Source organism: Podarcis muralis, chromosome 7 (genome assembly GCF_964188315.1).
Source record: "Podarcis muralis chromosome 7, rPodMur119.hap1.1, whole genome shotgun sequence".
Lineage (NCBI taxonomy): Eukaryota > Metazoa > Chordata > Lepidosauria > Squamata > Lacertidae > Podarcis > Podarcis muralis.
This window is the reverse complement of record NC_135661.1, coordinates 54,494,640-54,517,226: the sequence shown is the minus strand read 5'-3', so window position 1 is coordinate 54,517,226 and position 22,587 is coordinate 54,494,640. Positions and strand designations below refer to the sequence as shown.

General features: G+C 44.3%; 1 protein-coding gene across 10 annotated transcripts in view; it reads right to left on the bottom strand.

The window, feature by feature from the left end:
• Positions 1 to 86: 86 nt before the first annotated feature.
• Positions 87 to 22,587, bottom strand: part of KIFC3 (kinesin family member C3) — a 38,371-nt gene continuing 15,870 nt past the window's right edge. For 4 of the 10 annotated variants that reach the window (XM_028739373.2, XM_077931804.1, XM_077931803.1 and 1 more), the window contains 18 exons: positions 21,243 to 21,399; positions 14,324 to 14,520; positions 13,371 to 13,436; positions 11,325 to 11,468; positions 10,980 to 11,219; positions 10,577 to 10,750; positions 9,400 to 9,547; positions 9,060 to 9,190; positions 8,727 to 8,838; positions 8,127 to 8,308; positions 7,714 to 7,818; positions 6,561 to 6,691; positions 5,666 to 5,789; positions 5,045 to 5,174; positions 3,996 to 4,225; positions 3,108 to 3,242; positions 2,323 to 2,422; positions 87 to 549 (listed from right to left, as the gene is read on the bottom strand). In XM_028739373.2, coding sequence (XP_028595206.1) covers positions 524 to 549; positions 2,323 to 2,422; positions 3,108 to 3,242; positions 3,996 to 4,225; positions 5,045 to 5,174; positions 5,666 to 5,789; positions 6,561 to 6,691; positions 7,714 to 7,818; positions 8,127 to 8,308; positions 8,727 to 8,838; positions 9,060 to 9,190; positions 9,400 to 9,547; positions 10,577 to 10,750; positions 10,980 to 11,219; positions 11,325 to 11,468; positions 13,371 to 13,436; positions 14,324 to 14,520; positions 21,243 to 21,255 — 2,388 coding nt within the window. In that variant the 5' untranslated portion in view covers positions 21,256 to 21,399 and the 3' untranslated portion in view covers positions 87 to 523. Of the gene's footprint in view, positions 550 to 1,312; positions 1,346 to 2,322; positions 2,423 to 3,107; positions 3,243 to 3,995; positions 4,226 to 5,044; positions 5,175 to 5,665; positions 5,790 to 6,560; positions 6,692 to 7,713; positions 7,819 to 8,126; positions 8,309 to 8,726; positions 8,839 to 9,059; positions 9,191 to 9,399; positions 9,548 to 10,576; positions 10,751 to 10,979; positions 11,220 to 11,324; positions 11,469 to 13,370; positions 13,437 to 14,323; positions 14,521 to 18,619; positions 19,047 to 21,242; positions 21,403 to 22,587 lie in introns of those variants that run through there. The other 6 variants (XM_028739375.2, XM_028739374.2, XM_028739376.2 and 3 more) reach the window with 6 other exon arrangements.

Genomic DNA, 22,587 nt, shown 5'->3' with positions numbered 1-22,587 from the left:
TCCAATATTGCTTTTCCGTTACAAGAAGACCGCTGAGTTGTTCGTTTTATAAAAAGCAGAAACACATGGTGCTTGGAAGCCACATCTTGGTGCAAAGAGTTTATTAAATTAAAAAAATCAATGCAGAGGGCCAAAAGGATGGGAATGGGTCTAGGACCTCCATTCTCCCTTTAAAAATATAGTAAAATTCACCTCATGTCAAATAGGCAGATGAACCATCTCCTGAAGTCCAGTTGCATCCAAGCCCAAGTCCATCCATTGCCAGCAACGGATGAGGTACAAGAGGGGGCTGGCATGTCACCTTCTCTCAGGATGGGAGTGTGTCTGATGGAGAGACCCTTTGCAATTCAAGGGCTGGCAGATGGCACCACCCTTCTTTTTGCTGTGGCTTCCCTTTCTTTGTGTCTCCCAAATCAGTGTCCATTAGCCTCTGAGGTGGGCAGGAAGATGAGTAGTCTCTTTAAAAAGTATTCATGGTTTCTGAAACTCCTTTTAAAAAAGCATGTTCCTCAAATCAGCTGCTTCACACAGGGATTGGCCTCAGTTTCCCTAAAAAACAGACACCACAAGGGAAAAGATTAGGGCACTTTGCTTTCTACTCCTACACTGCATCCACAGTGAGTGCCAACCACCTCTTTGCTACATGCATAACAGGTCACCCATGAGTGGCAGCTGGCCAGGCTCCAGCCAAAACCTCTGTGCAGAATGTCATGCTAATAAAGTTTAAAAAATCCAAAACTAAAAGAATTTACAAATTGTGTTCTATAATCTAATAGCAAATGATCCTTCAAGTTATGATTACTGCGTTAGTGATTCTTGCACAGGAAGAGTTTCAGAATATGGAGCACTTTCTTAAAGCAACAGAAAGGAGAAGCTGGTCAGGGGTGGGGAAGAAAGCCACCTCTGGCGACAGATTTGGAGATCTGATTTGAGATCTGAAGCAGAAAAGGAATCTATGAAGGAGCAGGCAGTAATGCAGGCACTTTAAGTACAGTATACAATTAGATCAAAGAAGAGTTATACAATGCCCAGAGACTCCATCCCTAGAATGCTGGAGGTTTTGTAATGCACCTCCATGGTTACAAGCAATCAAAACATGCTTTAAAAAGTAAAATAAAGGTGGAAACTTCAGTTCTCAAGGTTCAGCGCCACTTCCCAGATTCTGCAGATGTGAAAATGCCATTAACTACAAGCCCTGACCCCCAAGAAAGCAGGAGAGGTTGTGCCCATTCCCTGCCGCCCTGGCCAAAGCAGAGCCCTTCACCTTGCTAAGCAGCTTAATCTCCAGCACCCAGCACCTGTCCACACTCACCTGGAGGCAGACAGAGCTTCTCTTAATTCCAGGCTGAAATCAAATGGGACAACAGGTTTGTTTTGCATCCCCACACTTATAAATTAAGAGGAAAAGCAGCCGGCCGTGTACTGCATTAATGAACTATTAGCTGCTTGGTGCTGGGTGACACCATCATGTCTTGATGAGTTTACTCACAGCATCTGGCTGTCCACCATGGCTGCTGGAACCTTTGATGTGATCCAAGAAGAGCAATTCTAATCCTTGAACTTCCTAGAAAAGTTTGTGAACATGGAGTGTGCCTGGCCAATGATGGGTTTGAGGCTGGAGGCAAAAGGACTCTCTCTGTTCTAATTGTAAATGAGGATAACTGATCTCAAAGCAAAGGTGCATGGAGATGAATGTTGTCTAGAGGGCTCCCTACACTCTGTGCTTCTCCTGGAATACACTTGACGTTCTATGCACCCATCCCTCCCCTGCCATTGTGACCTGATTTGCCCCAGGAAGAGCAGAAAGCTCATGAACATGAGCAGCCAGAAGATTTTCTAAGCACCCAGCATCCATTTTCGTCCAAATCAATCCCACACTCTACTGCCACCCCTACCTCCAGTATATACAGAATGGAGGGGTGGCTGGAATAGGAAGGTTGCCTGATCTGCTTCCTTGAGGGACATCTCAAGGCCTATTTGTGTGTCTGACATCATATGGTAGATGAGACGTCAGCCTCCTGTTTACTGCACCCTTCAGATACCTCTATCATGCTTCTCCTTCCTTCCTCCTACCCCTGGATGATTACACAGCAGCAGTGAGGAGAGGGCTTGCCCTGCTGCAGGCCTCATCTTCAAAATAGTTTTGAAATAGTTAGCCAAATGCACATGCACACACACTCTGAGCGGCCAGAGGCACCAGTTGTGGAATTCAGCTGACCTCTACATGAAAACCCAGAGAGCATCACTGTGGCTCAGAATCTCTGGGAGAGTCAGAGTGCCCTGAGGAGCAAAAGGAAGAGCCAGCTTCTGTGCAAGTCTTACCTGACGTCTGGAGTCTTGCCCGGAGTGAACTCGCTCTCCGAGTCCGAGGAGAAGACTGACTTCGGATGCAGGGCTGTGCTGTGACTGATGATGAGTCTGCCTAGAAGAGCCGCCACAGGAGTTTGCAACATTTTATCTTAACTTTGTGGAGGTTTGTGGTTTTATTTTTACATGAGAATGATTTTAGCAGTACGTACAACAAATATCACATTTCCAAAATAGAAGCTGTAAAATACCAAAATTGGAATTTGCATAGTAGTAACATACACAATAACTGATTTGGTGTTAAGCCAATATAACCAGGGCCCACCCAAGACATTTTGGCACCTGAGCTAGACCCCAAATGGCGCCAGGGAAGAAGGGTTAAAGGGGAGATCTACATCAGGAACAAGGGGGTAAGGAAGATCAGCATTGGGGTTTGTCCCTGTGGATCCTACTGCCTGATGCGGTTGTCTCACCTTGTCTCATGGGTGGGCCGGCCCTCAATATAACATACAAAGTCATAAGAGAATACAACAAACTTATCGAACTAAAAGTATCATATACTACATCATGATACATTTGTTTTGGCTGATTTCCCCTCAGATCTATTTCTTGTTTACCTAAGAAATATGAAATCTGAAGTGGAAAAGGTCTTGTAGCTTACTAGATCACCCAACCACCACCTGCCTAGTGTCCAGATTATACCAAAAGCACTTCCCTGTAGGCAAAGTATGAAGCAAGAATAAGCCCCAAAATACACTCCTGCATAAGAAAGCAGGATGAAACCAATGAGGGCCAGTTACCTCTAAGTGCTCCTGACTGGTCCAGGAGCCCAATTCTGTCCTCCGAGAGCCACAGCCCAGTTCAACAGAGCGAACCCTCTCAGCAAACTTAAGGGAACAGAGTGTCTCACTTGTATTTTTCTCCACAGGAGAGACCTGACCAGGGAGGGGAAAGGGAACATTCATGATTATCCACATCTGAAGCTGAAAGAACTGAGGGAGAAGTGGTGAGCTCCTGCTGATGCCTCCCACTTATAGATCTATGCTGTTTGTCCCCCTTTCCCCAAAGGTGCATGAGATGGAAAGCAGGGAGAGAAACAGAGGGAGTCTTGCTGCCCTTTGCAACTTTGGGTTACGCTGGGTTTTTCTTTTTTTCTTAGGTGGGGGTGGGGGATGCTCCAGGGCTGAGATTACACACCAAGCACATAAAACATTTTTTAAATATTCAAACAGTGCAGGCAGGGGACTTACACCAGTTGTTGCATGCACAACTGCACATGGCAGTCAAAACAGGAGCAGCTTTTTGCTAAAGTGTTATTCTGGACAATACAGAATACAATACAATAGAATACACTGTGTGTAGATTGCTAACAATTTTATTTGGGGTGGGGGCTGGAAATAGTTATTTGTTCTATTGTTACTTGATGTATTGCATTTGTCAATCTTTTGCAATAACTGTTACTAACTTTAAAATAACAAGCATCTGGACTGCTGAATACGTTTTTATTATTCTGTATCCAGATATTATTGAAAATAAATAAAAATATAGCAAAAGAAAACACCCAGGAATGGCATAGCTCTCAAGGAGAAGTAGGTGCATCACACTGCACCAAATACACTGAATATGCAATTCGTTATGTGTCACTTGAAAGCCCGCTCCCCCATTATAGCTCTTATGGAAGCACCCACCTGGACCATCATGAGGGTCTTGCTGTCACCACTGAGAGAGTCTTGAAGCAGGTAGGTCAGCTTGGAGTTGCGGAATGGCACATGGCCCTGGCGGGAACGCAGGGCATAAATCACATCTCCCAAAGCTGAGAGCGATTTGTTGATGTACTGGGCCTCACGCAGCCTGCTCCCCTCTGCACCAGACCTCCCCACACGCTCAGATCCTGCCAGATCAACCAAATTCAGCTTCCCTAGGAGGAAAGAAGTCAGGCACACTTGAACTACAATCCTGAGCATACTTACTTGCTAATAAATATGTTTAAAGGTAAAGGTACCCCTGCCCGTACGGGCCCGTCTTGACAGACTCTAGGGTTGTGCGCTCATCTCACTCTAGAGGCCGGGAGCCAGCGCTGTCCGCAGACACTTCCGGGTCACGTGGCCAGCGTGACAAGCTGCATCTGGCGAGCCAGCGCAGCACATGGAACGCCATTTACCTTCCCGCTGGTAAGCGGTCCCTATTTATCTACTTGCACCCGGAGGTGCTTTCGCTCTGCTAGGTTGGCAGGCGCTGGGACCTAACGACGGGAGCGCACCCCGCCGCGGGGATTCGAACCGCCGACCATGCGATCGGCAAGTCCTAGGCGCTGAGGTTTTACCCACAGCGCCACCCACGTTTAGGACTGAGCTTCTAAGTTCACCAAGAAACCAAAGAGCTTGGGTGTATGTAGAAACTGGTGGTCAAGAACCCAAGGGTTCAGCTACTGGTTTGTCCACAACGGTGGCAAACACAATGCAAAGGAACTATTCCTGGCTACCAGCCAAAGTGATGCCCAATAATGTTTCTTACAATTTATTCTGCTCAATTAAACCTGGTGGCTCACTGCATGGACCTCTCCTGAACCTTGTCTCAAGTATCAACCGGCCTGAGCTACATTGTCATTTGGCTATCATCTACAAAATTAATTGACATTCCTCAATGATCTGTTTCCTATGTGATTCACTTACAACCTAGGTTAGGAGACCATGTTTCCTTCATGGTTGACAACAACTAGGAGTAAATTTCTACCAACCTGTGGTTCGTATTCCTGTGCTGTAATCAATTCCCCTCACTGTGATAATCAGGAGGGCGTGAGATCGGGAGCTGTGCTCGTTCAAGTAGGTGCTTTCAGTCACTCGGTTGATATGACCAAATTCAAAGACCTAGAATAAGTGCACAGAGAGAGAGACAGTCAAGCCACACCTGCCTTCAGCAGCCAGTTCCCACATAGGCCTCCCTCTCTGACCATCATCCCAGGCACTTGGCGCCCATTCAGAGGGCAGCAGAATGTCTGAGCAGCAGAGTGCCTTTGCAGAACTTCCCTGGCACCACATGGTCAGTGGAAGTCCTTAAGATTTGCTACACATGAAAACTCAAAGCCCAAGAAACAGGAAAAAGGATGCAGGCTGCACAGTAAACTCATTCTCACAGTGCAACATGCACAATACTGCCCATATCACATTTTTATATAATCCTATAAATCAAAGCAGTTTCTGGTGCTTGTGTCATAAAATACTCATTAAAATTCTTCATTTATTCTTCCTGTAAATCTCATTTACAGAAGTGAGCCTTTCTGAACTTCCCTCGTCTGGACCTAGACTGGGGGGTGGTTGACTTGCTATTCAAAGTGAAGCCTCCTTGCCCGTTTTCTAACCTGGTTGATGTCTTCTACACAGTGCACAGGGAACTCTGTCAGGCCTGGCACATAGAGCTGTCCACTACCATCCGGGCACAGTTTGATGTCCAACTTCTCCTGGGGCTCCTTTCCAAGCAGGTCTCTGAAAGAGAGAGGCAAGCAAGATCTTTGTAATGCTATGTGCTCCAAAAGGACACTTTTCCAGCACAGAAAGATGGGTTAGGGATGCAGTAGGTGAGAGACAGTTGCCAAAGAAACAGTAACAAATAGACACCCAATATTTGTTTGCTAAAAGAAAAACCCCACATTGGTTCTCTTGCAGCAGGATCAGGTCCCTTGCCTAAAGAGCTGTTTCATCCTTCCCAAGTTACAAATTGCAGGAGGACAGTGTTCTTCAACCTGAGAGTGTCCAATACCAACACCATTCCAAGTGCTTTGAACAGAGGCAGAGAACGGCTAATGGAGGGAAGGAGGGAAGAACCATGGAACAAGTATTCCTCAGTCAAAGGAAATTTTTTAGCTGAACAAATTCTAACAAGTCACAATGAACTGCCTTGGCTAAGAGTGCAGCTAACCAAGAGGAACTAAATTCTGAAAATAGGTGAACAGAGTTGCCACTGCAAGAGCTAATTCTGTCTCGGGGCTCAGTTCTGAAACTTGCTTCAACACCAGAGCTAGTTTCCAGAGCATCTGAATAGGGATATTAAAACTGCCTATCGACACATCCATCAACACCACTGGAGCCAGAAGGTTGGACTTTCATGAAGCATTCCCTTGTTATATGGGGTGGGGTCGCTTTTCCTGCAGAAAGCACAAGCTGTTCCACCACCGCCACTGAAATTGTTTTCTGGGACATTCCAAACCTAGGGTTTTGAATCTAGGGACTGAGAGGTCTTTGGCATCCTGCGGTTACCTGAGGGCTTCATTGTAGATCTCAGCCACACTGACAGTGATCTGGTAGTTCCAGTCGGAGGCTTTTGCCTGCACTTCTGAGAAGAGAAGCTGCAGTGCCCGCTGGTTGATTCCTGGGTTTTCGGGAGTTCCCTGGTGAGGAAAATGGAAGGGCCATCATGTTCCTTCAATGAATTAACATTACATAAGAAGAAAGGAACACCAGAAAGAGTGTGTGTGTGTGTGTGTGTGTGTGTGCGCGCGCACACACACACTCATGCCAGGCAGTCCAGCACATCATCACTGACTCACGCTGCAGTGCAGTCATCAATTTCCCTTCCCTCTATCCATTTCCCTGCCATCCCCAGCAGTGGGGGACACACAGTTTTTCTGTAAAAATGCAAAAACCATAAAACCTTATAAAGGCTAAAAGGTAGTATTTTAAACTCTATACCACAAATCCCCCTCGGCAAACATGGAAACACTATACAACACAGTCTGCCCCAAACAGCAGCCAGAAAGTCTAAATAGCAAGTGGTGTTTTCAAAAGAACCAAAGGAAATTGGACCACTCCTACCCCTTGAGGCACAGCAGGTGGGAGCAAAGGATTAACCGTGCTCTTCCAGTGAAGGAGGAATCAAGACTGGTGAAAAGGTTCCCTCCTTTTCCAGTTGACCACAGGTAACCAGATTTATTTACTCCTAGTTTTGACACTGCCTTCCAAAAGAAGAGGTAACCCTTTCCTGTATACTCCACCCCTGTAATGAGTAAGAGCAGGAAGGAGTGTTTTCTTTTGTAACCTAAAACCGCACAACAGTGCAGCCAGAAAAACCTTTGGAAGAGCATTGAGCAGCTGCAGGGCCACATTTTAGGGACTTGCCAAATGAATATCCTATGGGGCAAGGCCTCCTGGGGTGGTGTGACTAACTGGGGACATTCATAAGGGAAAAGGTGCTCCCCAAGATATGTGGGCCCAAGGATACCTTTAAAAGGTGAGAGCCACCACCTTGAACTGAACTTGGAAACACACTCGCAGACATGTAATATGGGCTTTATATTCAGTCCCCACCCCCCAAATAGGTAGGCATTTAGCACTAGCTAAACAACCCCACAACAGGGCTACGGAAACTGCAGAATCAGCAAATCGTTTAAAAAGGAACTGAAAAGCAGCTCACCTCCATTGTGTATGTCTTGCCGGCACCTGTCTGACCATAGGCGAAAATGCAAACATTGTAACCATCAATGCAGGATGTGATCAGGGCTTGAACTTCCCGGAAGACCTTTAAAAAACAAAGTTTGCGTAAGACATTGGCAGAGTACTTTGCTCCACTGCCATCAGGCTCATACATATCCATGAGACTACTAAGTCCAAACTAAATGAATCACAACCTCTTTACATATAGAGTAAAGGAGGAGGATGAGATACTGCAGCAACAGCAACATGTCTAATTTGCCTGCTGGTAAACACATTCCTACCTAGTTAAGTAACTCAACAAATGAGACGTTTCCCTTCAAGCTACGTTCCTCCTTCTCTCACCCAGCAGACATTCTTGCTAACTTAACAGGAGAACACCGTGACTATACTTACATCTTCCTGTGTTGCTTCAGGAGGGAAAACCTTGTCAAGTTCAAATGATACCAGCTTCCCTCTATGCATCAGATGCAAGATGGCATCATCATCAGGGTCAAATGTCACGGCACTGGCAGCTTCTGGCCCATCGCCATCCTCTTTACATACTGGCCGAACACGACCAAACACACGGATATTGCCTTAAAGGGAAATTATAGCTTTATAAATCTGAGAACAGCTGGCTGCTAGGCTCCTAGGCCACCCCACAGAGAATCACAGTGGCTGATGGTTATCTCAACCACTAGGCTATATTCCAAAAGAACCATCTTTCCTAATGGCATTTAGGGGCAGGCCAAGGTTCAGAACCTTGTTTTTGGTGAAGCAGAATGTGTGCAAATCCACACTTTGTCTGCCAGACAGCCATCAGCAAAACCACCTGAGCCACAATGAACATCCCTTGCATAAGAGATAGGAAGATGTTTCCACCGCAAAGGCTCCCCCAACTCTCAAGCTGGGAACCCCAGAAAACACCACCTCAACTTCCTATCAGATAGCCTCAGCCGTCAAGTGGCATCTATGCCATGCCCTCAAGGAACCCATACATAGGGACTCACAGACCTTTCAACCGCACAAGTTCATTGTGACATTTCTTCCGGAGCTGCAGTTCTCTGCGGTATTTCCTCAGGAGCTCCTGATTTGTACTGCTGACCTCTTCAATGGCTTGGCCAATCTTTGAAGAGAGGACAAAAGAGTTAGGGGGAATATGTCACACTCTGCGAGGTGGAGAATCTTACTCCTCCTCATCTCATCCAGATCTTCCCATCTCAACTGAGCCACTCATAATTAAAAAGGAACTTTTCAACCAACAGGGAAGGTGCAGCACCACACCATTTAGAGGGCGGGAATCAGCCCTGAGATTTGGAAGTAGGACAATCTTGCTGCTGGACTGACCTCAGCCTTGGCACTCTGTAGGGCTTCTTGGAGAAGAACAGGAAATTCTTTAACCTGCCGCTTCAGGCTATTGTAATCATTTGTAAGGGTTCGAAGAGCTGGCTGGAGAGTCAGGAGATTTGTCCTCACTCCTACGGAGATGAATAAATGTACATTAAGGCAATGCTACAGACTCATACATTTTCCCGCTTTCATTTGCAAAAAGCATTTCTCCTCCTTAAACAAAACCACCATAAGGCAGATGCTGGTTCAAATGATCTCTGAACTGAAAGGCAGCTGCTTCTTCAAAAGCCACAGCAGGCCCTTGAGAGAAATGTTTGGCCAGCTTGAAGATACTCACCTGCCAGGTTCTCGTGGACAGCTTTCATTTCTACCTGGGCTCGAGCAAATGCTTCTTCAATGGCTCGATTCTTGTCCTCCTCCATGTTCTGCATCTCCTCCAGCATCTGCTCGTGGGCCCGCTCCAACTCAGACTCATACAATGTAACCTAGGAAACACAGCAAAGGAACCTGTCAGGGTGAAGAGGCCAGGCTACCACTTTCCCTCTCCTCTAGGGCGGGCAAATCTCTTCAATCAGTTCCTCTCTGTTTCTCATTTTTCCAATCTTATGTTCAGTTACCCACATTTCTACATGGGTTTGCAGTTTTTTAAAAATAATACAGTGGTACCTAGGGTTAAGACCTCATTCTGGAGATCTGTTCTTAACCTGAAACACCACTTTAGCTAATGGGGCCTCCTGCTGCCACTGCACGATTTCTGTTCTCATCCTGAAGCAAAGTTCTTAACCTGAAGCACTATTTCTGGGTTAGCGGAGTCTGTAACCTGAAGCATATGTAACCCGAGGTACCACTGTAATAATCTTATGAACATTCACCAGCATTTTAACCTGAATTTCTTCTTATGACACACATTTTTGTGTGCAATTTCCCCTAATAAAATTATATTTGTCTGTTATTTTCACAGATATATGCATTTGTATGCAAACATTATCCTAGTATATGAATTTTTGTACACATTACTTGGCTAGAGAACCATACTAAAAATCTGAGAATTGTGAATTTCAAAGGACAACTGTTTCAGTTCATGTATGGCTCCAGAAAGCATGAATGAATGAAAGCATGTTTGCCTTTAAATGCAAACTTAATGGAATTTCTCCCCCATCCCTCCTCTAACATCCATCAAAAGAATGCCTTCTGCTGCCGATAGGAAGGCATTAGGACCCAGGGACAGGTTGCACATCAGTGAGGCTTGAGAGAGAGAACTGGAAAGAGGGCCCTGGAGCAGCAGGTAGAGAGCCCAGAGAGGAGGAAGAGGATACTGCTGCAAGAAGTACAGCAAGAGGAGGACCTAGAAGCTAAAGAATGCCTAAGTCTCTTGCAAGGGACCAAAAGCAGAGAAGCAAGCACCAACAAATGAAGAAGCATCCTTAGTGCTTCCTGTTCTTTCCACCTGCATCATTTTGAACAAGTTGCCTGTGCTCTGTTTCTCTCTTTTTCCACACTCAGAAAGTGCTCACCTGAGCTCTGAGCTGCACTGCTGCCTTCTGAGAGTTCTGCAGCTGCTGTTCCATCTCTTTCAGCACCTGTCTCTGCATCCCAACTTGGTCTTGCAAGTACTGGTTCCGGGACTGGGCTTCACAGAGGGCCTGCTTGGTCTTTGAGGACTCGACTTCCACGGTCTTGATTACATACTGGGGGAGGAAAAGCAAGAAACACAGCTACAGAAGTGAGAGATGGCCACAGTTCATGACCTTTAGGGTCCTTTCCCACTCTACAACTCTACTTGAGGGCAGCTTATGAAAATAAGAGATACTCTGGATCTCTGACTGAAGCTCTTCTGGGGACTGATGACTCTTTAAGCAATTTCACTTTGAGGAAACTCATGGACTAAAGCCTTCACAGCAAGCTATTCTGCCTCACCTTAATCTGCTGAGGCTGGGCTTTGAGGCTGGCTATTGTCTCCTGGCTATCCCTCAGTCTGCGGCTGAGCCTTTCCTCCTCCTCTGCCTTCTCTGCTAGGGAGTCTTTCAGCCGGAGCTCCACCTCAGCCAGGCGATTGGTTTTCTGCTCCACTTCTAGGTCCAGCTCCGACAGGCGCCCTTTCACCTCTTCTGCTTCTTGCTTTAGTTGGGCCAGCTTTTCCTGCAACTTCACATTCTCCTGAGTAGTAAACAGGGAGGAATGAATATAGCATATGATGAACATGACTTCAGCTGAGCAGCCTGCAGCCCCACCCCAGCAGAAAGAAGAGGCAACTCTTTTTACCTGGCTGTGCTCGCAGTTCACGCATTTCACAGGATGCTTCTTCTTGAGCTCCTGCAGTTGTGCCTCACACATCTTCATCTCTTGTTTCAGACGCACATTTTCTGCAACCAAAAGGTCCCGGTGCTTCTCCAGATCTGTGCCACCCTAAAAAAAGGGCATGGGAGGCAGGCAGGGTGTTAGAGGAACCTATGCATTATGAGCAGTTTTACTACTTTAACTACCAAGTCACCTACTGGACCTGAGGGAAATCACAAGAAAAGCTTGAAAGTTTTCCACTGAAAAAATTAACAGTGGAAATTATTTATTTTATTTATTTATTTATTTTTAAAAAAGTTTCCATCCCACCAACTCCCAAAGGTATCTATGTTCAAAAACATGCCATTTGTTTGAGCAGAACAAACAGGCAATATATATATATATGAGTGGATCATTCCTCCTCTAATAAGTTACCAGCTACAGAAGCACTGTCACCTGTGCCTAATTAATATAAATAAATTCAAAAAACCCTTTTCATTGATAAAGTGAGAGAAGGAATGCTTACTATGAGATCTGACTGGATGTGCAGATAACATCCCACATTCACTCTTAGATCTAATTGGCTTTAATTATAGATTTGTTGCCTCTATTTTTTGTTTGGGTGCAGTCAAATTAGTAAGAATCTAGACTATTAGATGCAGGAACACTATCTTTTGAAGACACCAGGAGACTTGGTCCCAGTCAGAGGAAGGAATATGGCTCAGAGGCAAAGCGCATGCTTTTCTTGCAGAAAGCCATGGCCAGTCATTGTGGACAACATTGAGTTAGATAGACCAATGGGCTGTTGTGGCATAAGGCATCTCCCTACGTTCCCAGAAAAATGACTCACCGGCTACACTTTGTTTACAAACTCTCTCAATAAATTTAGCTGAATTGATCTAGCAGTACTGTGTGTAGGTGGGTTAATTGCCATTTTCCTTCACACCCACCAGTGCTGGTAACACCCTTATAATTTGTACACTTGGCATTTTGCATTGTGTGGACTATTGCTTTTGTTATTCAATTATTAACATATCTGTAGTGTACTTATTACATATTCATTTTGTTTCCTGCATGTGTTTTTGAATGCTGGGTGCATTTTGGTTCCTGCTGTTTATGGGCAACTCCTCTTCAGCTCTTTTTTTTCCTTCAGAAAAGCAGACACCAAGCAGGGTCTCTAAGCTTACACTTCTCCCACAGGTGTTTCCAAATGGAATGGCCCTGCTCTTTCCCACCCCCAGCATCAAGAAGAAATTCTTATCAGGCGGAAAGAACTGAACTTGCACAGAAGCAAGTCCTGTCTTTATGATGGGGCGCATATCACTACTGGAAATAGGTGTCATCTCCTCAGATGAGATGGGCCAATTTAGAGCTAAGTCCTCAGCAAGGTTAAGGGAAGGGTTTGTTAAACAACAGCAGCAGCAGCATAAAGCAAGGATTATAAACACTAAGGGAAAATCTGCATGATCACAGGATTAACCTTTCCAATGTGAAGGAGGGGGATTTCAGCAAAGTAACTCAAGAGTGGGAGAATCCACAGTCCTTCCTGCCTAGGCCAAATCAATAAGCAAAGTGTGATGAACTCAACTGTTTACAGGAGCATGTTGACTTTCCACAAACACCAGCAAACAGGCTGCTTGCAATGCTTTTTTGGGGAGACCTCAGTAAAATGGAGGTCAATGTGGGTCAAATTCACCACATTTAACTTGCAAAACTTGTAACCCTGTGCTAAGCCACCTTCAGGGTTTTGCTTCACATATACCTAATTGCAAAAGCCAAGTTGCTCATTCAGAACAATTTTAGTCACATACATGAGCACCATCCCCTAGTTGGGGTAAAGAAATCCAAAGCTGTACACACGTACACACATACACAAGTATTGTTGCCGTAACATGCATTCCTACTCAGAAAGGAGTTTAACAGCAGTTACTTCCTCTGTTTATAGTTTAGCCTACATGTAAATGTTTTCATGTATTATGGAAGAAAGTCTTTCGGAGATGTTAGCAGTGCAAAGAAGCTTATGTAGCTCACCAACACGGAATGGAGCCTGTTCATTTCCTGTGCTTGCTCCAGGAGTTGGTCCTTCAGACTTTCTGTCTACCAACGCAGAAAGGTAGCTTTAAATACATATCACTTCCACGTTGGAAGGAAAACAGAGATGTACTTGACAGTTAAGTTTCTTAAATTTATAAGACTGACCATCAATAAAACTATACAGGTAGCTTATTTAAAATAATAGAACAATTAAGAAGAAATACAGAATTTTTCCATAGCAGAAACAGTACAAAACAGTTTGCAGGTTAGCTTTAAACCACACTAAAAGAGAGAGGGAGGGAAAGGCTTATTTAAAACCACACTGAAAAAGTGAATGCTAAGGGTCTTTTTTGAAACACAAGTTCATAAGCCATTTTCAGTGGTGATTCTCCAATTGTGGAATGCTTTCCCCAGAGAAACCCTCCTGCAGCCAACACTGTCAGCTCACTGAGTGGAAACATTACTTTTCACTGATTAAGGATCTTAATTTAATTGTGACGTGGAAAGATTCTGGCCTGTTTTGGTGTTTACCTTTTAGTGGGGTAGGTTAAGATTAAGCCTTCTTATTCTTGTTCTAAAACTGAAAGTATCCAAATTTGTGGATGGCATGAACTTATTCAGGATGGTAAAATACTGAGCAGATTGTGAAGTGCTCTTAAAGGTCCATTCTAAAGTTTCTTACTAGGGAATTCAAAAAAGTACTACACACAGGTATTGCTTTTGCAGAAAAAACTATCACAAGCACACAGCATGGTCTCTCCATGTATTTTTTTTTTTGGGGGGGGGGGTCCTATAATGACGCAATTACTTTACTGAGACAAATCCTGGGATGGGATGACTAATCTAGGATGCCATCCAGGATGAGGCAAGGATTCCACAAGATGCTCCCAGAAAAATAGCTAGCAGAGATGCATGTTGTCCTGCTACAAGGAGCCTGAATGACAACATACCTGGTTCTGCAGCTGTACAGTCTGACTGAGTTGGCTGCTCTCTTGCGCAGAAAGCTTTTCCTGCAGCAGCAACAACTCTTGCTGCAGCTGCAACTTTTCCTCTTGCAGCTGGGCCAAAGAGTCCACCAACTTCTGTACCATGGGAAGCTGACGTGCCCCCGGCAAGCTGGGCCGTTTCCCACTGAAGAATCTTCCCTCTGCAACAAAGCAGGAAATTATTGTCAAGCAGAGCAGGTGCCAGGCAGGGATGAGATGAAGGGAAGATTAGCATGTGATGAAGCGGAGTGCTACACCATGAAGGGCCGTGAACAGTACAAACTGCAAAGCAAGATCTTCTGATGCAAGATGATATGCACCTGCCAAGCATTATTGCAGGAAGGATTGTTGGTGGGTGTGCGTAGGCCACGGGCTATTTCTCCCACCAAAACTCTGGGCAGAGCCATCAGCCAACAAAGGCCAACGTTAGCATGTTGACCAAAGAAAGGAATGCTGTGTTGCTGCTGAAGCCAAAGAAAAATTACCTTGCATGTTAGATATTTACCCTCAGCAGTTGCCAAGAGGTTGGTCCAAATTTATATTCTCAAATGGTAAATTGTCCTCTCTTTGGCCTTACAGCCCGTGGGGCAACTTGAAATCTGCTTTGCCCCTAGTAGTCACCTAATGTTGTGCAACCCTATGCATGGCTACTCAAAAGTAAGCCCTACTAAGTGCAATGGAGATTACTCCCAGATAAGAACAGTTAGTAGGACTGTTGTCAAAGTCTGCATAACCACTCATGTATGGTCGTACCTTGGAAGTCAAACAGAATCCGTTCCAAAAGTCCGTTTGACTTCCAAAACATTTGAAACCCCGTTGGACGTTCGGGTCCCAAAAGAACATTTGCAAACTGGAACAATCACTTCCAGGTTTGCGGCATTCGGGAGCCAAAACGTGCTATTTCCAGGGCGTTTAGGATCCAAGGTACGACTGTACTTCAAATGAACTGTTACAAAATTCAGACTTCACAACATTTTCCACATGCCCTAGGGGACATATGTTTTTCTCGCTCCCCACCCTCCGCAAAATAGCTTTTTCCCTTTTACTGAATATCTAGCTCTGCAGAATGTAAAAATATGATTACTGCTTTGTGACTTTTTAGTGGGGACATAATGAAAATTGTTACCTTAATGTTCTGATTTTAGAATTATTTTAATGGACAGGCACAGCTACTGTACCTTCCCATCTTTATCTAACAAAAATGAGTATGTCTGAGTGAAACCTGGGTTGTTTCGTATTTTAAGAAAGCATTATTCATTTGCACACGGAAATAATGGCCTCCGATCTTACAAAAAAGCACAGAGAAACAGCTTTCCAAGCACAGCGACGTAAGTACGCATCTCGGGGAGATGGCATAGTAAGACAGAAAAGACAGAGATGCCACATCACCACTTCTTGCTGCCCAAAACTCCCTGAAGAAGTTTGGCAAGTGGGATGCACACAATGACCACACAAGCATGGAGAAGAGATAAATACCACACTGCCTCTGTGCCCCAGGTGGAGGAGCTCTTCACTCACAGCAGTCTGAATTCCTGTCACCATAAGCAAGAAAGAAGAACACACAGAAGACAGAACCTATGATTCTGCAAAGTCGAAAATACCCAAGTTGTTCTGTGGGCAACTAAAAATAAATACTATCTCCCTCCCTCCACCCAACAGCTGGTTGGTTTGTGAAAGGAGCAGAGAATGGAGAGCAAAAAGGGGTCACTACATATGAGAAATAAACAGCTAATGACAGATGAAGAAATATCTATCTAAGAAATAGTTATATGATCAACAACTTTAGGATAGCATCACTACACCACATATTATTGGCACCAGCTGTTCAAAAGAAGTTGGCATTGCAGGGTTCCCTTAAAGTCTCTGCTGCTAGTGCTAGGTACTACTCGTGTCTGGACCAGGCTCATAGCTCTGGAAAGAGCTCCCAGACCCCACTGCCAGATAGCCAGGCTGCTCCAGAGGTTCAGCAGCTCCAGAGGGAGCCGTTTTGTCAGAGGGCAAAAAGCAGCAATGCTGAGCAGCTGGCCTTGCCTTGCAGCTGGGGCAGGGAGAATTCCTTAGATTACCTTACATAACTTCCTCCATTACTTCTGCAGCCATAGCACACTCAAGATTGGAGACAAAAGATCTGGGTCAGCCTCCTAACAATAGAGGCAATGGCCAAAAGAGGAAAGCATCAAATCTGCCCTTGACTGTTTGAAATGAGGTACACGTAGTACTCTTTCAGAGGAGGGATTTATCTTAATGCCCTCTTCTAAACTGGGGTTTGTGTGTGAATGCACATTATAGCCAGGGTCATTCCTTTGCTTCCAAGGAGAGCTCCTGAGCTGTTAACCGCTGTATGACAGATAGACATAGATGAAGTTTTTTACACTTCTGATTCTTTATGCTAGGGGAAATTGTTTAATTTTTGTTAATTTAACATTTGTCTCAATACAGCCAACCAAAATGCCATTCAATCCCAATGCACACCATACTCTCAAAGAACAAACTTGGATGGTCAAGTGCTAATTGCTTTACAGGTAAAACTGGGCCACCAGAAAATAAAAAGTATGCAAGAACTCAACTTTAAAAGACTTTAAACAACAGCAATCAGCCCTGGGAGCTTCAGAATATTGAAGGCATAAAGACAAGGAAAAAATAATAAAGCAACAAAAGTTAATGCCTGGAAGAGGAACTTCTGGCTTTGCACTGTACACCAGACAAACACTAAGGGGACACTGCAACATTTTGGTACAGCTCATACTCGTATTTATTTCTGACATTCTGCCCTGACTTTCTATATAAAATATAGTGTAGGTGGTTACATATACACATAGTACATATAAAAACATTCTGAAAGTGATCATGTTGTTGTTTGGTAAAAGAAACAGAAGTGGAACATTCAGGTGAATCAATATTGAACTGTTATGGAGGGTTGGAATTACAAAATTTTAATTATTTATTGACTGGTTTAAGGTAATCACAGGACCATGGCTTGAATATTAATTGATAAGGCATTTAGTGTGTGCCTTCTGTCAGTACAGATATATTTTTACATGCTTACAGAACAGAAAATAGATAGAAAAGGGCAAGACCTTCATTTCTGCATTGCATGCACTACACTTGCAGCCGCTTCATTAACAGCCATCACATCCAGTCTGAAATAGCCAAGGAATACCCCTGTGTGAAACCATGGAGCATGCCTACCAGTCAGTGCAGACAGTATGGAGTCAGGTGGATCCATGGGTCTGATTCAGTATATTATAGGATTATATATCACCCTGAGAGATGTGGAAGGTGATTAAAAACAGCAACAATAGCAACGCTGCAGTTTCTGACAGGTAGTCAAATAATATCAAGATAAAATCACACCAATTAAAAACCAGTCAAAATAGTAACAGCAGATTATAATTACCCTCTGCTGCTTTCCCTGCACATGTCTCAAGCAGGTGACATACCACCCATCACTTCATGATTTCCCATAGGCTGTGCTGAGCCTAGAAAGAGACACCTGAGAAAAACCTGGGAACTAATACCTGGGAGGAAACAGATGCATGTCTTACCAACCCTGACCTGGATGTAAAGTCCATTTCAGACCTCCAAGAATAAAAAGGAAAGGGCTCTAACAAGGCCAACATTCAGAGCTGTCAACTGGTGTGCCAGCCTTTTTTAGAAGGGTCATCTCATAGTCATCATTCCACATCACCTAATTGTATGTCCTGCACCCAATATAGTTAATAACTCCTTGCAAATGTTACACTTGTGTGGTTCTATTAAAAGGAAAAGGATGAGTACTCCAGTCCCACTACAAACAACAAGCAGCAGGTGTAGCTGGCTTGTTAAAACATTCTTTTTTCCCCTACAATACTTTTAAGCCAATGTCTGCAGAAGGATAAACTATTTCAATATGTCCAGCTGCTCATCCAACACTCTTTCTGATGCTCATACACCATTTATTCTACCTTTTTATTTCTACTCTGCCTTTCCCCTGTCAACCGCCCTACAGGCTACAGTAAGAAAGAAAGCGGGTAGCCCAAAGTCAATAAGCAAGCTGCTTGCATAATAGGTGGAGACTTGAATGGAGGCTTCCCATGCCCACATCTGGCATTCTAACTACTATCCTGTTTGATAAGGAAACAGACAAGCAACCCCCACCAATCTGGTCTCAGTCAAAGGATCTTCTGAAGATGCCACCCAGTTCCACTTTATAAGCTTCTGTGCAGAACTCATTTTCTGCTTACTTATTCTTTCCCCCTCCACCACGTGCCCCTCACTCACTCTTTTCTGTCTGCAGTGCTCTTCGCCCCTCCTGGTCATAGCCGTGTTGCCATCTTGCTTTAATGCTCTCTCTTCCGTGCAAACTCTCTCCTCACACTCCTTCACTGAAGCACTTTGTTGTGAGGCCTCACAAAGGGGAGAAATGGGACTCGCTGCAACTTCCAAATCAGCACAAAACAGGGAGCACCTCCTCACTCTGATATGTCTGGGCAAGCTCAGGCAATTAAGGCTCAGAAGACCAGAGAAAGGGAAGCCAGAAGAGCTGAACTGTAACTCTCTCCTGGCATCAATTCTTCCTTTTGGAGGGAGGTCAGTAACAAGGGGTACTTAGGGTGCAGTAAGGCACAACATGTGGGGGAAATGTGCCATTGGAAAACTGACAATGTGCATATGTGTTTATTAGGCACTTATACAATAGGTAATGTCAGGAGCAGCATGTATACAAATTATATAAGGATGGAATGCACTCCGTTTCCACACTTAAAATAAAATTAGCCAAGCCATATTAAAACACCTTCTGTTTGGCCAGAACCTCCTATTCTTCTTCACCTTCATCTTTGGGCAAACAACACTACATTATATGCCTGTAAATCCCCTTAAAGTACCCCTGATTTTGCATCTGTTAGTTACTACACTAAGGCAAATTCATAAATGAATAATCAATACTGACTCCTGTGGAGAAATCGCCACTAACACAGCACATAGGAGAAAAGAATGCTTTGTGTTCATTTGGCTTTTCTTTTATGATGTGGCATGTCTGACAGGGAATTTCTGCAGCTGGACAATCTACTTTAAAAAAGTCCTTGGCCAGTAAACCACAAGTTCAGCATTGAAAGAAAACGGAGGAGCAAAAATGGGAGTGAAATAGGTGGAGGAAGCCCACACATCACAGTATCCCATATTTAAGCCAGTGATCATGGTTTGTTTCTTCTCAGTGTACGCTGAGAGAAGGACTGATTTGCTTATGCACAGCAAACCATGGCTTATGGCTTTACACGGTGTGTGAACAAGGTCAATGCCTCAACCTGAAAGAAGGGACTCAAAGTCTGCACACATACACCATCTTGAATCCCTCCAGCAAAGGGACACAGTTTCAGACTAGCTTTTGCTAGTGCACTGCTGACATAGTTTGGAGTTCAAGCTTCCACTGCAAACTTCACATGGAATGTCCTTTGCCTTTTGCACATGGGCTTTTCCGAAGAATAAACAGCTGCATATCAAGTGCACAGCATGGAACTTTCAACAGAATTCATAGGGCAATGATGGACTTCCTTTCAGATGAGAGGGCATGGGGAGAGAAAGCCAGTTGCTCTGTTGACACCCCTCCCCCCAAAAATACTGTGGAAAATGTGGAAATTTCGGGTAGTTAAAAAGGCTTTTTAAAAGCAACAACATCAACTCTCATTCAAATAGTCTCTTTCTCTTTCATATGATAAACAGAGTACTTTTTAAAGTAACATCTTAAAATAATATTATGGCCAGTTACACTACTGCAAAATACTTACTTCCAGAATTCAAAGACAGCACTGTTAGGGGTTTTACCATTCCTACTGTCTTCATCTGGATTGTAACAACATTAGGACCAAACACATAGTTCTTGCAAAAGAGTGGCAGAACTAAACAGCCTCTCGGCATTCTCATTTCTCACTTGCCTTCTAATCAACATACACCATCAAGGGACAATGAACATAAAACCAACAGCTAAGGAGACAGGGAGGGAAGGGGATGATCACCACACCCTATGTGAGGATTCACAGCAAAAGGAGGAACAGATTTTGCCAACTCGACACTAAACCCTTATTATGACAAATCCTGCAATAAGTCACTGGCTCAGCATTAATATCTACATGAAGACACCCCCTGCTTTTATCCTATCCTATCAACCGGGATGTGTATGTTAATGATCAGAGAGAGGCAAACAGACAAAGACATTGCTATACTGTACAACTAATCCTACTTCAGCTGGACTGTCCCTTTCCATACAGACCCCTGCCTCCAAATAAACCCCATAGCAAGCCTCACAAAAGAGAACCAGGAGGAGGAGGAGGCAGACAGACACCATCACAGGTCTGCTCAGGTCCTGGCCCCGCTCAAAACTCCACCCACTTTGTCCTCCCCACCCATGTTCCAAGAAACTAAACAGTCTCCAATTTCCACATGTGGAAGGTGTGTTTGCTTCTTTTGGTTTCTGTGTTTTGCTTCCTCTTTGAATTAATTATTTTAGCATTCTATTTCCAATATCCATATGGATCCATTTTTTTCATTTTTTTAAAGTCATATTTTATTAATGTTGCTTTGGGGACTCCAATCAAAAAGTGATTACAAATTAAATACATTTACATTTTAAATACCTACTTAACTAACCCATTGGGTTCCAATCTGTCTCCCTCTTTGGGGTTTAGGGTAGCACACATGGCAGCAATCCTGTTTTTATTCTGCCAGGGAGCTTAAATGGAAAATTCCTGACTTGCCCCAAGGTGCCAAGTATGCTTCCTGGCCAAACAGATCAGCCCCCAGGCCTCCCCAGTCCAAATCCAACACTCCAGTCACTACGCCTCATCGGCTCCCAGACCGTCTTTCCCAAATAACCAAGACGGGCGCAGGTTTTGTGCATCTGCTGTACCTGAGTTATCCATGTTGACGTCAGCTTCCTGCTCCAGGATGTCGCAGCAGCTGTCAACAGCTGCCAGCCTCTGTCTTGTGCCCAGCTTGGCGATGGAGCCAACGCTTCCCTCAGTCTTCACCTGGCAACTGGCCTTTCACACCTTGGCTTGTAGAGCCTGCTGGGAAGATAGAAACCCTTGTATGGGAGGCATGCTAATAATACCAACAGCACTAAGACACTCCCAACCCAATACGGAACTATTTGCAAATAATTCATGATTCAAGTGCCTGGGGAATTGTCATCAATTAAAGTTGTTGATGATATCTTACGTCTTCTCTGCCTGACAAATATGACAATGGTTGCTGGTTTTTTTCTATATTATATCCACAGTAAGAAAAAATACTATGTTAGCATAATTATTATGCCACTATAGTTGACAGCCCTTGCTTAGGTCTGGAGTGTTATTTGTTTAATGGGGGGGGGTGGAATTAAGGCTTGCCCCAAGCTAAATTATTTCTATAGAAATTAATGGAAATCCATGTTGGTTGGTTATCAATTGTTTTTAATGGGTCTACTCAGAGTAGAACACTAGCTACAACGTCAATAAGTGTGAACTATTTTCTCAACTTGCCATTTGTCAGCACCGAAAGAAACACTTTGGCACATCCAATTCTGCCACATGCACATTGTGAAATGAACTCCCATCCCTTGAAGTCTAAAACTTTCCAGGGAGGTGCCTGCTTATTAACAAGAGCAACCCACATTTATCTGCATAGCTACAACTTCCTCTGCGAGGTTTTTTGTGCCAAGAAGAAGAGGAGTTTGGATTTGATATCCCGCTTTATCACTACCCGAAGGAGTCTCAAAGCAGCTAACATTCTCCTTTCCCTTCCTCCCCCACAACAACCACTCTGTGAGGTGACTGGGGCTGAGAGACTTCAAAGAAGTGTGACTAGCCGAAGGTCACCCAGCAGCTGCATGTGGAGGAGCGGAGACACGAATCCGGTTCACCAGATTACAAGACAACTGCTCTTAACCACTACACCACACACACAGAAGACACATGGGCAGCATTGTACTTTGAGATTGGCTGTCTTGGTTGACAGAAGCAGCCGCTGAAGCTGGGCAAAAGGACATGATGGGCACTGAGGAAAGCACTGCCAGGGCGAATTGTCTTTTACTTTGCCCTCTACAATCTGGAAACCCATCAAACAAGCAGATCAGTTGCTGAACACTTTAAGGATGGTCTATAAAGATGGAAAAACTCACTCTGATAAAGTCATATTGAACTTCTCACCACTTTTAAAAACCACCACCACTATCCATTGGATTATGGGGAATCCAGATGTGTTGGTCCTATCAC